This window comes from Aotus nancymaae, unplaced genomic scaffold, assembly GCF_030222135.1.
Source record: "Aotus nancymaae isolate 86718 unplaced genomic scaffold, 86718_ANA_hifiasm-v0.15.2.pri h1tg000064l_0, whole genome shotgun sequence".
In the NCBI taxonomy this organism is placed as follows: Eukaryota; Metazoa; Chordata; class Mammalia; order Primates; family Aotidae; genus Aotus; species Aotus nancymaae.
Window position 1 is genome coordinate 5,514,149 of NW_026988478.1, and position 15,100 is coordinate 5,529,248.

The 15,100-nt window shown below is 40.2% G+C and overlaps 1 protein-coding gene and 1 non-coding gene across 11 annotated transcripts in view; one reads left to right on the forward strand and one right to left on the reverse strand.

The window, feature by feature from the left end:
• AKAP13 (A-kinase anchoring protein 13) overlaps window positions 1–15,100 on the forward strand; it is a 248,043-nt gene that overhangs the window by 145,796 nt on the left and 87,147 nt on the right. For all 10 annotated transcript variants that reach the window (XM_064366197.1, XM_064366198.1, XM_064366200.1 and 7 more), the window contains exons 8-9: window positions 269–344; window positions 6,071–6,207. In XM_064366197.1, the coding sequence (XP_064222267.1) occupies window positions 269–344; window positions 6,071–6,207 (213 nt within the window). The remainder of the gene's footprint in view (window positions 1–268; window positions 345–6,070; window positions 6,208–15,100) is intronic.
• LOC135270577 (U6 spliceosomal RNA) lies at window positions 11,764–11,868 on the reverse strand. Its single transcript, XR_010338733.1, has one exon. It is a non-coding gene; the product is annotated as a U6 spliceosomal RNA (small nuclear RNA).

The following is a 15,100-nucleotide window of genomic DNA, read 5'->3' on the forward strand; positions in this document are numbered from 1 at the left end:
GTTAACTTTTATTTTACCCTTGGCCTACACTGTGGCCTTTATCTCTGTGTATCTTTTCCTGTTGCTTTGGTATGCCTAATTTTTATTGACAGTCTCTTTAGAGCCTTGAGTATAGATCGTGAAAAAAAGTGTTTTTTTCCTGACATAAGTTTGCTCACCCTGTGTTAAAAAGATAGGAATGTTGGTACAGTCAACATAATTTTGACAGCTATAAAATTATCTCACAGTACTTCAATGTCTGAAACTCAGTGTTTTCCTTCTCTTTCAGATAAACCGAGAGAACTGGTGTACAATAGAGCCATGCCCTGATGCAGCGTCTCTTTTGGCTTCCAAGCAGAGCCCAGGTAAGCTGAGATTGTCCATCCATTCATTTTCTGGAGCTGCAGGCCCACTCTTAACAGATCACTTTATTTGGAGATCTGCCTTTCCTTAGCATGTTATACAATAAATCAGAGGAAGGGATATATGTGATTTGGGTTTGTAGGCATTTTGTCTCACAGTTGAAGATGAGTACGTCATTACCTTAATTTTATTTTGGTAGTAACAGACGTCATAGGTGGCTTTATGATTGATTCATATGTGATGGCATCTGTGACGTGTATATACATGTGACATAGGTTTGTTAATCTGGTAAAAGGTTATATAAATACACTATTAAGAACCAAACCTGAGGTTCTCAATTTTGACTGCACATTGGAATTATCTGGCTGAACAAGCTTTAAAAATATACTAATGCCTGGGTCCTACTTTCAGAGATTCTGATTTAATTGGGTGGAGTGTGGCCTGGATATCAGAATCTTCATAAGCTCCTTTGGTTACCCTGCTATGAATCCAGGGTTGAGAACCATTACACTTTGTATGCATGGTCAGGATTTGAGTCTTCCCTTAAGTATCTTTGAATTATTACTAACAACACTTGAGGGTGTGATGCTCTTAAGTCCTTCCTTGCTAATGACGCAGCACATGGCTTGTGGTTTCTTAGGATTCCCAACTTCTAAACCGAGTCCGGCCTCTGACTCTGTGACGTAAAGTATGTTCTCTAATGTCTGTGTGCTCTGTTGTTTCCCATCTGTAAAGTGTTAGCTTGTCTCATTTTGAGGGTGTTATACAGATGACATGATGAGTAATCCCTTTGCCTGTTCCTGCGGCTGCTAAATGCATACTAGTAATTTGCATTCTGAGTTTTTTTAGTCTGCTTTACCCAACAAACCTCTGTTTCCTTTCCCAATTTTTACTGCCCAGCTTTAAAAGTTACCTGGTCTTCATTTGCAGGTCCTTCTAGAAATGGTTTAGGTGTAGATACCCTCCAGCAGTATTAAATTTAAAAACAAATTGTTTTGAATCCTCAAACTGCAGAGCAGCTTCCTACTGATTCTCAGTTCTCTGACTTTACTACAAAGGAAATATTAGAAATATTAGAAACAGATATAAAAAGTGTTTTTCTCTATTTTTGTCTCATTTTTGAGAGTAGGTAAAGGATACTTTGCTATAGGGTCCAGGTTTTACAAGATTGACCCTGTTCACAGATTTAGCTGATACTTCCCCCATGTAGCCTCCTGGAACCTTCTGCTTAAACACGTACCACTTACTACTATGTTTTGGTTCCTTAAATTGTTTGGGGTTTTTACTAAAAGTGTAATTACAACCACCCAAGAGTGAAACTTTCTGCCAAGTAAAGATTAAATGAGGTTGCTCACAGTTTGAATATTCATAGGAAGGAAAGATCTCCACACATCATAGTTTAATTTCCGTATTTAGAGAAACGATTTTTGAACCCCTGAACATTTTCCCCAGGACACAATTTTGAGTTCTGTAGACCTACTCCACACCCTAATCCCAAGCATAAGCAATTTAGTCTTTTTAGAGTAGGTTTTTAAAAATATCGATTTAAAAATTGCAGATCAGAATCATGCTACTGAGATTTTGATTTTAGGCATAGTGTTTTTGTGAATCCCAGGTACTTTGTTTAGCAAGTTTCTCTATTTTACTTTATAAACACTTCCTCAAGGGAGCAGTAGCATTAGACCAAATAAGATAATGTCTTTTGGCCGGGTATGGTGGCTCACGGCTGTAATCCCAGCACTTTGGGAGGCCGAAGTGGGCAGATCACAAAGTCAGGAGTTCAAGACCAGCCTGGCCAATACGGTGAAACCCCGTCTCAACTAAAAATACAAAAATTAGCTGGGTGTGGTGGCACGCCCCTGTAGTCCCACTTACTCGGGAGGCTGAGGCAGAAGAATCGCTTGAATCTGGGAGGCAGAGGTTGCAGTGAGCTGAGATGGCATCACTGCACTCCAGCCTGGGCAACAGAGCAAGGCTCCATCTCAAAAAACGATACTGTCTTTTAAAATCACTTTGTATACTCTTCAGTAATGGCTCATTACAAGACAGGATTATGATTAGTGTGACATAATAGAGCCCACTGGATGTCAGAGCTGTGTTTTCCTACCCTTCCCCCACAACAGTTTGTTGGTATATCTGTTATTTTAAACCCCAGTTACTAGACAACATCTTTTTAAAAGTTTGTATTCTCTTAGCTTCTAAAAAGCTAATAGCTCAGTACACAAAAATGATAGACAAATATACATATGGGTCATAAAATGGGACTGGCCCTAGCTGTGCCCACCTTTAAGGTACTCTCATCGGGATACTTACTGAATCATACATTAAAGGTTAATGAAGCCTTAACTTTGTTAGACACATGTATCACACACCTGCTATGTGGTAGAAACCAGAGTTGTGGTTACTATATGTATAAATTATTTCTGTCACTGTGGCTCCTTTAGGGAAGTAGCAATCATCCCTTGTCACTGTTACGGAAATGGCAACTGAGAGGAGAGTGAAATTACTTCTTGCCTGGAATTTTTCTTCTAATAACTAGTCAGACCTGGATTTAAGCCCAAGCAGTCTAACTCTAAAACCAGAGCTCTTTATTCTTGTTTATACTTTGATATGCTGCTCCCCTTTATTCATTAGGAAGGGGACATGGAAGAAAGAAAAGATTTTATTAATTTTGAAAACTTAAAAATACATGTGACCCAGGGTGTGGCTTAGCTCTACCTTTGGGGATTGTTCCCATCTCCCCCTGCCCCATGATGCTGGGGGGTTATAATGGTTTATAGTCCCTCTCTCTCCATCTTGCTCTTTTTTTCTGAACTTCCCCCTCTTCTCCTCCTCAACAATTGGCTTTATCTCACAGAGCAGACTCTCATCCCAAACTTGGTTTGTCATCCCTTGTGGTGCTGGCTTGAATTTATTTTCTGGGTGAGGTATTCCTACCAGGGCTGAATCTGGATCTTCCCCATGAATTTTCCATTCGAATATCATGAGCTGGTTTGTTTTCCAGTCTGGAATTTGGACGTGGTCTGTTAGACAGCCAGCTGGACAGCGAGCAGCTCAGCGTAGTTGCTGTGACAGCCCTTTCTTTTCTTGGCCAGCCCCCCTGTTTTTCCCTCAACCACGGAAAGGCGTTTTTTATTTTTTCAAGTGGGGAAAGGAGAAGGAATAGATCACACCCACCAACTCCTCTTAAGTTACTGCATGCTCTAGGAAATGTGAAAAAAAACCTCCAGAATACCCATAGTTTCCAGTATGTTAAAGGCAGGGCTGTTCCCACCGAATTAACATACTCTGAAATAGTTTGAACCAAGACTGAAACAAACTTAGGTGATTTTTGTTTTAACTGAAAGATTTTCAGATTAATCCATGAGCCCTGTTCCATTTCCTATGGCATTTTTTTTGTGTAATTCTTTGTTGAAATTGTCTTCTAATATGTTCGTTTCTACCATAAGACAGTAAACTGCCTCCCTCACAACACTAAGCATTTCTTTTTATTTGGATACTCCACAGTATTTAGCTAGATGCCTAGCTAGTAGAAAAAGTAATTTTATTGACAAGTGATTTATGACCTATACTAATGCAGTGCTTCCTTGACCCTTACTCTAAGCTACCAGGGCAAATAATTTAGTAATTATCACTAATCAATAAATGTTAATTAGAACAACTATTTCTTCCCACTGTCTCTCAACACAGGGACAGCGTAATTATCATTGCAGGCATAACCATAATAAGCAAAGGAGACATTGGAAGTTATCTGTTCTAGTCTTCACTTCCCTCTCTGTATAGCTACCCTTTCTGTAATATCCTGATACAGCCATTCACTCTGTTCCAACCCTTCTGGTAAAGTGGTAATTCACTGCAGCCTCCACCTCCTGGGTTCAATAGTGATTATCTTATGGGGCTACCTAGCCTATTGCTTAGAAGCCCCATTGTAGTGAAGCTCTGCAGCTCACACTCAGTGGCCTTTGTTCGGCCCCTGGAATAGCACAGAGGCAATCTATGACCATCTTTAGGCACATTTTCCTCAAGCTCCTCAGCAAGCTGAATGTATCTCAGATGTTTTGACTGTTGTGGCCCCATTACTATGTACACATTTTTGTTTCTGAGCGTTCTACTTTAGATGTTATCTAGGAACAAGCAGAATCCGGAGGGTGTGGTCTGGATGGTGCATGGTGACGGGATTGTTCCCATTTTGGATGCCAGTGTACTGTTTACTAATAGAGACTAAAACTATTAATGTTTCTTCAGTTTTGCCATCACCTTGTATTGTCAATTTGCTTCCCCCAAAACCTCCAGGTAGAGTTCGCTTATCTCTTAGATAGCCAGGTTTCCTGCTCTGTCCTTGATCACTTAGTGTCACCTACAGGTTTGATAAAGTGTACATACATGTTTGTCTGAATAACACATTAACATGCTTTCAAAAACAGAGATGCATGACTTTTTTAATCTTTTTTTTTGTTCTTGAAATGGAGTCTGTCTCTGTTGCCCAGGCTAGAGTGCAATGGTGTGATCTCAGCTCACTGCAGCCTCCAGCTCACAGATTCAACCAATTCTCCTGCCTCAGCCTCCCAAGTAGCTGGCATTTCAGGCACCCACTACCATGCCTGGCTAATTTTTTGTATTTTTAGTAGAGACGGGGTTGGCCAGGCTGATCTTGAATTCCTGGCCTCAAGTAATCCACCTGCCTTGGCCTCCCTAAGTGCTGCTAGGATTACAGGCGTGAGCCACCACACCCAGCCATGACTTTTATCCTTAAAACTTCTTGAAGGAAGCTGATATCCACTCCGTAATGGATCTTGGGTTCTTGGTTTAACCATCTACAGATCTCTTTAACCATATTGCTACCAAATCACATGTCACTTTTGTTTACAAAGTTAATAGACAGCCTGGGCAACATGGTAAAACCCCATCTTGAGAAAAAATAAGCTGGGCATGGTGGCATGTGCATGTAGTCCCAGCTACTTGGGAGGCTAAGGTGTGAGAATTGCTTGAGCCCAGGAGGCAGAGGTTGGAGTGAAGTGAGATTGCACCACCACACTACAGCCTGCGCGACAGAACGAGAACCCATCTCAAAACAAACAAACAACACAAAACAAGCAAAGTTAGTGAGAGAGAATACCTTGCTTATTTCAGGCTAAGTTTTTAGGCTTCCTCGATGTACCAATGTAATATTTCTGTAGCAGACCCCTCTCTGGCTTGCCAGGGTCCCTGTTCTAGTTACTGAACTAAAAACAGATGCTAAATGATATATTTTTCCCCTTTAGCACATTGTGCCCCCAATTTAAGAGCTATTTATGGTAAGAAAAGTTAAATTTATATTTGTTATTATTCAGTAGAACCTATAAGTTTAAAACTCACCCTATCACATAGTTGCTAGTAACAGACTTTGGATTTTGAAGACAAAAGAAAAAAGTTCCCTAACTACCAAGAGGAAAACATTACCATTCGGGTATCTAAATAGAAGTAGAATATGCTTCTAAATCATCCATTTATCTTTCTGTACCTAATATAATCATGGCAGGTACATAATTGTCCTGTAGGAGCTGTATCAACCTAGAATTGGAGTAGCAGAGCTACTAATTTGGCTGTGTCCTTTATAGCTTCTTAATATTGAAAAAAGACATAGGGAAGGAAGATAAGTGTGAAAGAGAGATTTAAAAGACTGGTTGCTGGGATGAAAATAAAGATTGGTTTTTTTTTCCAATATTGGTGAATAAATTCTCTTTTTCAGAATGTGAGAACTTCCTGGATGTTGGACTGGGCAGAGAGTGTACCTCAAAACAAGGTGTACTTAAAAGAGAGTCTGGGAGTGATTCTGACCTCTTTCACTCACCCAGTGATGAAATGGACAGCATCATCTTCCCAAAGGTATTGCATGGACCTTCATTTCATTTTTCGTCCTGTGCTTTCGTGTTCCTATTTGGGCTTCCCAAACTCTTTTTCCGCTTTTTTTTCCCCTCTTGTGCTCATTGTCTTCCCAAGACATGTTGTTGCCCTAAATATGTAACTCCTGCTAGTAAGTTGTGATCCAGCTAGCCTTGTAGGGCCTCACTCACTCTGAGAGGAGTGTAATGTTCTCTCGGAGAAGGAAACACCAGATTACCAGGGTTTAGAAAAAGGCATTGGGCTGGATGTGGTAGCTCACGCCTGTAATCCCAGCACTTTGGTAGGCTGAGGTGGGTGGATCCCTTGAGGTCAGGAGTTCAAGACCAACCTGGCCAACATGATAAAACCCCGTCTCTACTAAAAATATAAAAATGAGTTGGACATGCTCACTTGAACCCAAGAAGAGGAGGTTGCAGTGAGCCGAGTTTGCGCCAATGAACTCCACCCTGGGTGACAGAGTGAGACTCTGTATCCAAAAAAAAAAGTGGATGGGGAAGAAAACCAAATTTGTTTATTGTGAAATTGTGAGTAATTACTTGCAGATTTTGAAGCTCACATAGAAATCAAAAGAAATGGAAGTTCCCTTTAGAATGAAGTAAGTCAGAAGACTGAATACTTCTCAGTGGGCAGCAAGGACCGCAGCTCAGACTATATGATGTCATATATATAACCATTTCTGGTTAATGTGTTTAGGCCTGAAGCTTCCTGCTGAGTGTGTTTGTATCACTCATCCTCATCTAGCCTGCTTAATTGGAACTTTCTTGATCTTTACAACTGAGCCCAAGCTTTCTCCCTATTGAAAAGCCCTTCCACATGAGTCAGCTCAGGTTTGCATATAATTTGAGGCCAAGGGAGGTGGCCGATGAGGGCAGTTTGCTGTCTTTTGCTTATGTTTGTTTCTAGTTGCAGCAAGTTGTTTTGTTCCCCCGAGAATAGAGGGCTTTCCCACAGCAAAGATAGCAAATGCTATTCAATTATATGCCACAAATGGTTTTTTTAATGCTAAGAGGTGAAGAGGCAGAAGCACTGTTGAACCTGTGAAGACTGTTCCTTCTAGTTTTATAATGAGTTTGGAGAAGTGGTGAGAGCAGTTTTGTTAGTGAGTGATTAATTTGTCCAAGATGCTGAATGATGCTGTGTAGAAGTTAAAGAATAGGCCATGTGTGGTGGCTCATGCCTGTAATCCCAGCACTTTGGGAGGCCCAGGAGGGTGGATCACTTGAGGTCAGGAGTTTGTGACCAGCCTGACTAACATGGTGAAAACCCGTTTCTACTAAAAATGCAAAAAAATAGCTGGGCTTGATGGCACATGCCTATAATCTGAGCTGCTCGGGAGGCTGAAGCAGGAGAATTACTTGAACTCGGGAGGCAGAGACTGAAGGGAGCCAAGATCACGCCACTGCACTCCAACCTAGGCAACAGGAGCAAAACTCCATCTCGGGAAGGAAAAAAAAAAAAAAGTTGCAAGAATAGAGACCTAAAGTTGTGGGAATCGGGAGCATATCAACGCCTCTGTGAGTGTACCCCGTGTACCTTCCTGTCATTTTTGGCCTTCCCTAACTTTATCTTGAGCTCATTGTCTTCCCAATGTCCTTGGAAAGATTTCTTTAATATGATGCAACCTTAAGGATTTCTATTTTTGTTATCCATAGTTGACAAAAAATTCTATGAAGTAAAAACTCCACATTTAGAGGATCTGCCTTTCTCTTAGGAAAAGAGAAATCAATAGGTTTCTAATATATATATATCAGAATTTAGGTAATTTCCACTGTGAAATTTGAGGTTTTAATTGTAAGGACTTCTATTCCTCCCAAGGGGAATACCATTCTGAAGATATGTGTTTCTAAAAACGTACTGAAACAGATTAAATAGTATCTCTAAGTTCCAGCTTTAAAATGGGATCATTGATAATCCCTGAAACTGAGTCATGGATATACAGAGATTTGTTAAACATTTATATATGTCTGAAAAAATTTTTTTTTCTTCTCTTTTTTTTTGTTGTCTGGTCAAGAAAATTTTAATGTAAAAAGTTTTTAAAAAATTGAAGTGTCTTCATTAAGAAATACTTGCTTGTAAACTCGTAGGTGCATGGCAGCTTGTCCCTGGGTATTACCATCTCTGCAGACTCACAGTTACTTCTGGTCACTGAATTGAATGGTTTTCCTAGTGAAAGAGAATTAGAATTTTCTATATTTCACCTTCTTAACTCAGTTTCCCAGAACCATTTACAAAATTGCTCATATAAATGGCCTCTGCTAGATTTGGGAGATTTTTTTTTTTTTTTCAAGAATACCAGATAGATATAATTTTTAAAAAGTTGAAAGAGGCCAGGCACGGTGGATCTTGGCATTTTGGGAGATTAAGGTGGGAGGATCACTTGAGCCAAGGAGATCAGCCTCAGCAACATAACGGGACCTTGTCTCTATGAACAATACAAAAATTAACTGGATATGGTGGTGCACACCTGTGGTCCCAGCTACTCAGGAGGCTGAGGTGGGAGGATCACTTAAGTCTAGGAAGTTAAGGCTGCAGTGAGCCATGATGTCACCACTGCACTTTAGCCTGAGCGACAGAGCAAGGCCTTGTCTCAGAAATAAATAAGTAAATAAATAACACCTACATTATATACTAGACTGCTTAGGGAAAATCAGAAATGGTAGGTTCACTTTCACCTCTTTATGCATGCTTGAGAATGTCTAAATGGCCTGAGAAGAGATGGGGAGGGTTTTCTCAGTGTTTTTGCTCTACCAAAGTAGTTCGTGTGCAGGAGAGGCTTTGAGATAAATGTTTGCTCTAGCGTTAATAAAACCAAGGGCTTACTTACTCAAAGGAGAGAGACAAACTAATACTGACAGGATACTTACTGTACAGTAGGTACTGAACTAAATTTTTTAAATATTTGATCTCAATTTAGGTGGTTTTATCCTCCTTATGCACTTGAGGAAATAGAGGCACTAATGGGTAAAGAAATTTATCCAAAATTACTTAGTGGGTGAGCAGCCGACTTGAGGTTTGTCAAAGCATCTAGGCCTGACTCTGAAATGTGTTCATTTTTTGTTTTACTCTCAACCTCCCAAAACCTGCTCTATTAGCCAGTGATGAAATAAAAGCATGGCATTGGCAGATAAGCCATTAACTGCTTCCTTAAAAGCCTTCCTCAGTGGTCACCCACAGTCTGTTCTGTGAAATATCAAAATGTCCTTCAGTTTGTTCCCAAGCTCTAACCCTCTTCTTCTTCTCTAAAAAATAATCTATAGGCAAGACATTGCAACATCTTTTTCTGTGAACCAGGAGTGATACATGAGGTCACTTCCTGCAGCCATTTGTGTGAGGGGCCTCACAGACAGCTTTAACAGCCCGAGCCCGTAATGTTTGTAGTGACCTTTTCACCTTAACCCTGTCTTTCCATTCAGTATGCCTCCTGGTAAATGAGCTTCATGTTTGTTCTCATGAATATGTGTGGGTTCCTAAGGACTTTCTTTTTCTTAGATCAATGGCATAAAATTTAGTTTTTGTTTTTAAAGTGAAAAGAAATCCTGGGATTCTTTTTGGCACTAGCTGAGAGACAAAGTACGATTATAAAATATACATGATTTAGGCCAATCTGTTATCCAAAAGGATAATTAACGTCTACAGGAAATACTAATATTTGCTGCCTCTCTTCCCAAAAAGAAGTAAATAAAGCTTTTCCATGTATTTTTTTTCTCCAGGTTAGCACATGTATCTACAATTGATTTTAAAAAATCAAAATGACTTCTGTAAGATACAAAACCTAAATGGAACATCCTTCTTTCATTTGCACTAGTTTTTCTGAAGTGCTTGATCCTCAACCTAAAACTTTACTTAAAAAAAAATAATAAACCATTTCAGGATAAAAGTAAATGTAAGCCAGGCATGCTGCTTCATGCCTGTAATCCCAACACTTCAGGAGGCGGAAGTGGGAGGATTGCTTGAACCCAGGAGATTGAGACCAGCCTGGGCAACATAGTGAGAACCTGTGTCTACTAAAAAATTTAAAAATTAGCCGGGCATGGTGGCACACACCTGTAGTCCCAGCTACTTGGGAGGTAGAGGCAAGAGGATCTCTTGAGCCTTGGAGTTCAAGGCTGCAGTGAGCTGTGATTGTGCAGCTACACTCCGGCCTGGGCAACAGGTGGAGACCCTGTCTTAAAAATAAATAAAAGTAAATGTATTTACAGAATCCTAATTAAGAAAACTACAATTGCAGCTAGGCGCAGTGGCTTATGCCTGTAATCCCAGCATTTTGGGAGGCTGAGGAAGGCAGATTCACTTGAAGTCAGGAGTTCGAGACCAGCCTGGCCAACGTGGTGAAACCCCATCTCTACTAAAAATAGAAAAATTAGCTGGGGGTGGTGGCTGGTGCCTGTAATCCCAACTACTCAGGAGGCCGAGGCAGGAGAATCACTCTAACCTGGAAGGTGGAAGTTGCAGTGAGCTGAGATCATGCCACTGTACTCTAGCCTGGGCAAGAGAGTGAGATTCCATCTCATAAAAAAAAAAAAGAAGGCCTGGTGCGGTGGCTGAGGCTTGTAATCGCAGCACTTTGGCAGGCTGAGGGGGGTGGATCACGAGGTCAGGAGTTCAAGACCAGGCTGGCCAAAATGGTGAAACCCTGTCTCTACAAAAATTAGCTGGGCATGGTGGCGGGCACCTGTAATCCCAGCTACTCGGGAGGCTGAGGCAGAGAATTGCTTGAACCTGCGAGGCAGAGATTGCAGTGAGCTGAGATTGCACCATTGTGCTCCAGCCTGGGTGACAGAGTGAGACTCCATCTCAAAAAAAAATTGCCTATTCACAAGTGCTGAAATTATTAAAATTTTATAACTGTGAACCAGTGGTAATGCTTGTAATCAGGTACTTTTCTTAAAGTATTGAACATAAATGGATTAAGTGGTTGGCTTGTACTAGATGTTTAAAATGTGAGCTGTTATTTTCCAAGGCATGTAGTAGAGTGCCTTGTGTTTTATTATAAATAATAGTAATGAATATTTGGGAATGCATGAAGATTAAAGGACTAGTATTTGGCAATATTAAGCATGATTTCTTCAGGCATAGTAATAAGATGTAAAGTATGCAGCAGTTTTTATGATTTTATGTATGTAAGTGTATATAATGTTTATACCTCTCCGTACGCTTAGGTGTCCATACCTACATAATGTAACTCTGGCTGAGAAAGCTGAACAGGCATTTTTTCCCAGCATTTTATCATGAAAATACTTAAAAATATAGAAAATTTGGAAAATTGTACAATGAACACACATACACCCACCACCTAGATCCTACAATTAACTTTTTATTATTTTTGCTCTGTTATGTAACTATATATCTGTCCATCCTTCTGTCCACCCAGTTTTCCTAAATTCTTTGAGGTAAGTTACAAACATCGATATACTTCAACTCTGAGCACTTTGAATTCAATATTTGTTTATAGACTGGTTGGGTTTTTTGGTAGAATTTACATACAGTGAAATGCACAATCTTGAGGGTACCAGTCAGTGACTTTTAAAAACAAAAATTTAAAGTAATGACCACTTCACAAATGTGTGCATTATACTTGCACAGAGGCCATGCTAATCTTCTGTGCATTGCTCCAATTTAGTGTATGTGCTATTGAAGTGAGCAGTCATCATGACTTTTGATAGAAGCCTTTATTCACCTGTGTACCCAGCCTGCATCAGGATACAGACTACAAGCATCGCTTTAGAGTTTCCTCATGTTCCTTCTCAGTCAGTCTCCATTCAAACTCTCAAGACAACATCTGTCTTGTTTTCCCACCACAGATTAGTTTTCCCTGTTTTAGAAGCTCATATAAATGGAATTTAAATAATATCATTTCTCTGAGTAAATACCTAGGATTTGAATTGTTGCACTATGTGGTAGGTATCAGTTTAGTTTGCTAAGAAACAGATCTTTTCTCAAGCTGATTGTTCCATTTTACATTTTCACCAGTGATGTTTTGTTTTCCTTTTCTTTATTCTTCTTTTTTTTTTTTTTTGAGACAGTCTTGCTTTGTCACCCAGGCTAGAGTGCACTGGCGTGATGTGGGCTCACTGCAACCTCTGCTTCCCAGGTTCAAGCGATTCTTCTGTCTCAGCCTCCTGAGTAGGTGAGATTACAAGCACCTGCCACTGCACTCGGCTAATTTTTGTATTTTTAGTAGAGTTGGGGTTTCACCACCTTGACCAGGCTGGTCTCAAACTCCTGACCTCGTGATCCACCCACCTCAGCCTCCAAAGTGCTGGGATTGTAGGCATGAGACACTGCACCTGGCCTGTTTTCGTTTTTCAAGTAATAACCACCAATTCATAGAAAGAGCTGCCTAGTGCAGTAAAAATGCTGTTATAAGAATATTATTCTGTGTGAACTTTATTCTTACCAGATATTCAAGACTGTAGAAACCATGTAGGTTCAGTGACATCTGAGTTAAAAGCACGTATTAGGAAGAAAGGCTTTGTGTTGAGGATATATTCTAGACAGGTCTCTTTGTTTTTAAAATAGGTATAAACAGGCCACCAAAGATTTTCTCATCTTATTTTAATGACTGTCATAAAGATAGATGGTTGTTTTTTAAACTTCATATTAGTAAAGTCCCAGAGAGATAGCAGGCCTTTTTTTCAAGGCAAAGTCCTTCCAAGATTGGATGCCAGAGTGAAGAAGCACATATGCAGCTGTCTGCGAGTTATTTCCAAACTGGGAATAGCTAACTGTAAGAAGGCTATATGGTAAACTAATCAATGGAAACTTTAACTCAGAATTTTTGTTTGCTTCGAAGGCTTTCTTGTGTGTTTTAGAACAGGCTTGTTACACATTTTGCTTTATTGATGTTCATCCTGTTTGTCCCTTGGTATTATTTTGAGAATTAGAAATTTAGGCAGCTGAAAGTGAGTATGTTCGTTTCCTAGGGCTGCTGTAACAAATTTACTGGAAGCTGGGTGGCTGAAAACAACAGGAACTTACTTCCTCACAGTGCTGGAGGCTGGAGATCCTAATCACTGTGTCAGCGGACTGCTTCCCTTCTGGAGGCTCTGAGAGAAAATGGCCTCCTCCTAGTCTCTGGTGCTTCTTCACGGTCCTTGGTGGTCCTTGGGTTGTAGATGCTGCACTCCAGTCTCTGCCTCTGTCTTCACATGGCATTCCCTCCTGTGTGCCTTTTTGTGTCTCTTCTCTTGGAAGGATACCATTCATGTTGTATCTGGGGACATGTTGGATCCACCCTATTCCAGTATAACCTCATCTTGACTAATTACATCTGCAAAGGCCCTCTTTCCAAATAAGGTCACCTTCTGAGAAGGACGTGTATCTGAGGAGGACACTGTTGAACCCAGTGCAGTGAGGAAGCTGAGATACTCACGAGACCATTAACATTGTCCTTGTCCCTGGAGAGCTGCTCCATGAATAGACCCCTTTAGAAAGCCCCCTAGTCCCTCATTCACTTAAAAAGCATAGTCCGTAATTTTATTTTAAAATACTTGCCGTAATTTAGAATTTACTTGATGAACCGTAGTTGTATTTTGCAGAGTGACCCAGTGAAGGCACTTTTCTGATACTGACTTTCGTATCTTCTATTTACAGGATTTTAAAAAGATGATTGAGGTACCAGAATAGGGCAATTTGAGTTGAAATCGGTCTGGGTTCAAATCTTGATTCTGCTGCTCATACCTGAGTCCATTGGACAGTCTGGGCCTCAGTTTGACCTGTCCAGTGATCCCCATGCATCTTCTCTCTCACTCCCATCTCATACATTACTTAAAAAACAATCTAGGAAACTGGATTCCACAGAATTGGAAAAAGAAAGCCTTCCATTAGCTTGTGAGATCAAGCCCAAAAGGTAGAAAGGGTGCTTTCAGAAGGCAGTGTGCTTTTGAACTGTTACATTAAACCTTTTAACAGAGTCTCTTTATAGTATAGAGCTGGTTTTCTGTTCCAAAGCAAAAAGATTTTCATAATTTTTTTTCTCTTTCTTGAAGAACCATAAATTTTTTTTTCCCTTAATTAAAACATTCAGTAGAATAATTAGGAAAATATTGTGGAAAAGGGAAAAAGAATTACAGAATCCCCTTCCCTGTTCCTTGCCCTCATCCCATTAAGAGTGCAAAATAGATATTAAGACAGTGTCCACGTCTTCAGAGTATGATCAAGCATCTCTTAGGTACTACTTTTGGCCTTTTAGGTGTCATGAAGCTCATCTTTCCCTCACCCATCAAATTCTGTGTTCTGGTATCTTCCTTTCTTTCCTTTCTTTCTGGTGGAGTCTTGCTCTGTTGCCCAGGCTGGAGTGCAGTGATGTGATCTCGGCGCACTGCAACCTCTGCCTCCTGGTGATTTTTCTGCCTCAGCCTCCCCAGTAGCTGGGATTATAGGTGTGAGCCATCGTGCCTGGCTGCTGGTATCTTTCAACAAGTAGAAAATGTCAGGCTACTAGGGCAAAGTTACACAATTCCTGTTAGGTGCTAGAGGTTAGCCAGGCAAAGAGCGTCATCACTTTATCAAAGACCCCATTGTCAGGACTGATTATATAGTGTATGATTTGCTTCATAACACTCAGCCAGTTCTCAGTGAAATGAGAAAAATATATAGCTTTCTTCCATTTAGATATTTGTAACAGGTACTTACACATTTGTGGCAAACGTTAGGTGGGGTCATAAGCTATTCCACTTTTTTCAGAAGGCCACTGAAAACAACCACAGACTTACTTTTGGAGTATTAATTTCAGCACATTATTATTGTAGCCAAGCAGACTGCTTTGTTTTCAGTTAAAGCTTGTAAAAAAAAAAAAACCTACTAACACATCATGAATTTAGTTTCCATATAGCAAAAAACCCAGAGACAAATGGATTCGTTTCATTGCAGTTGG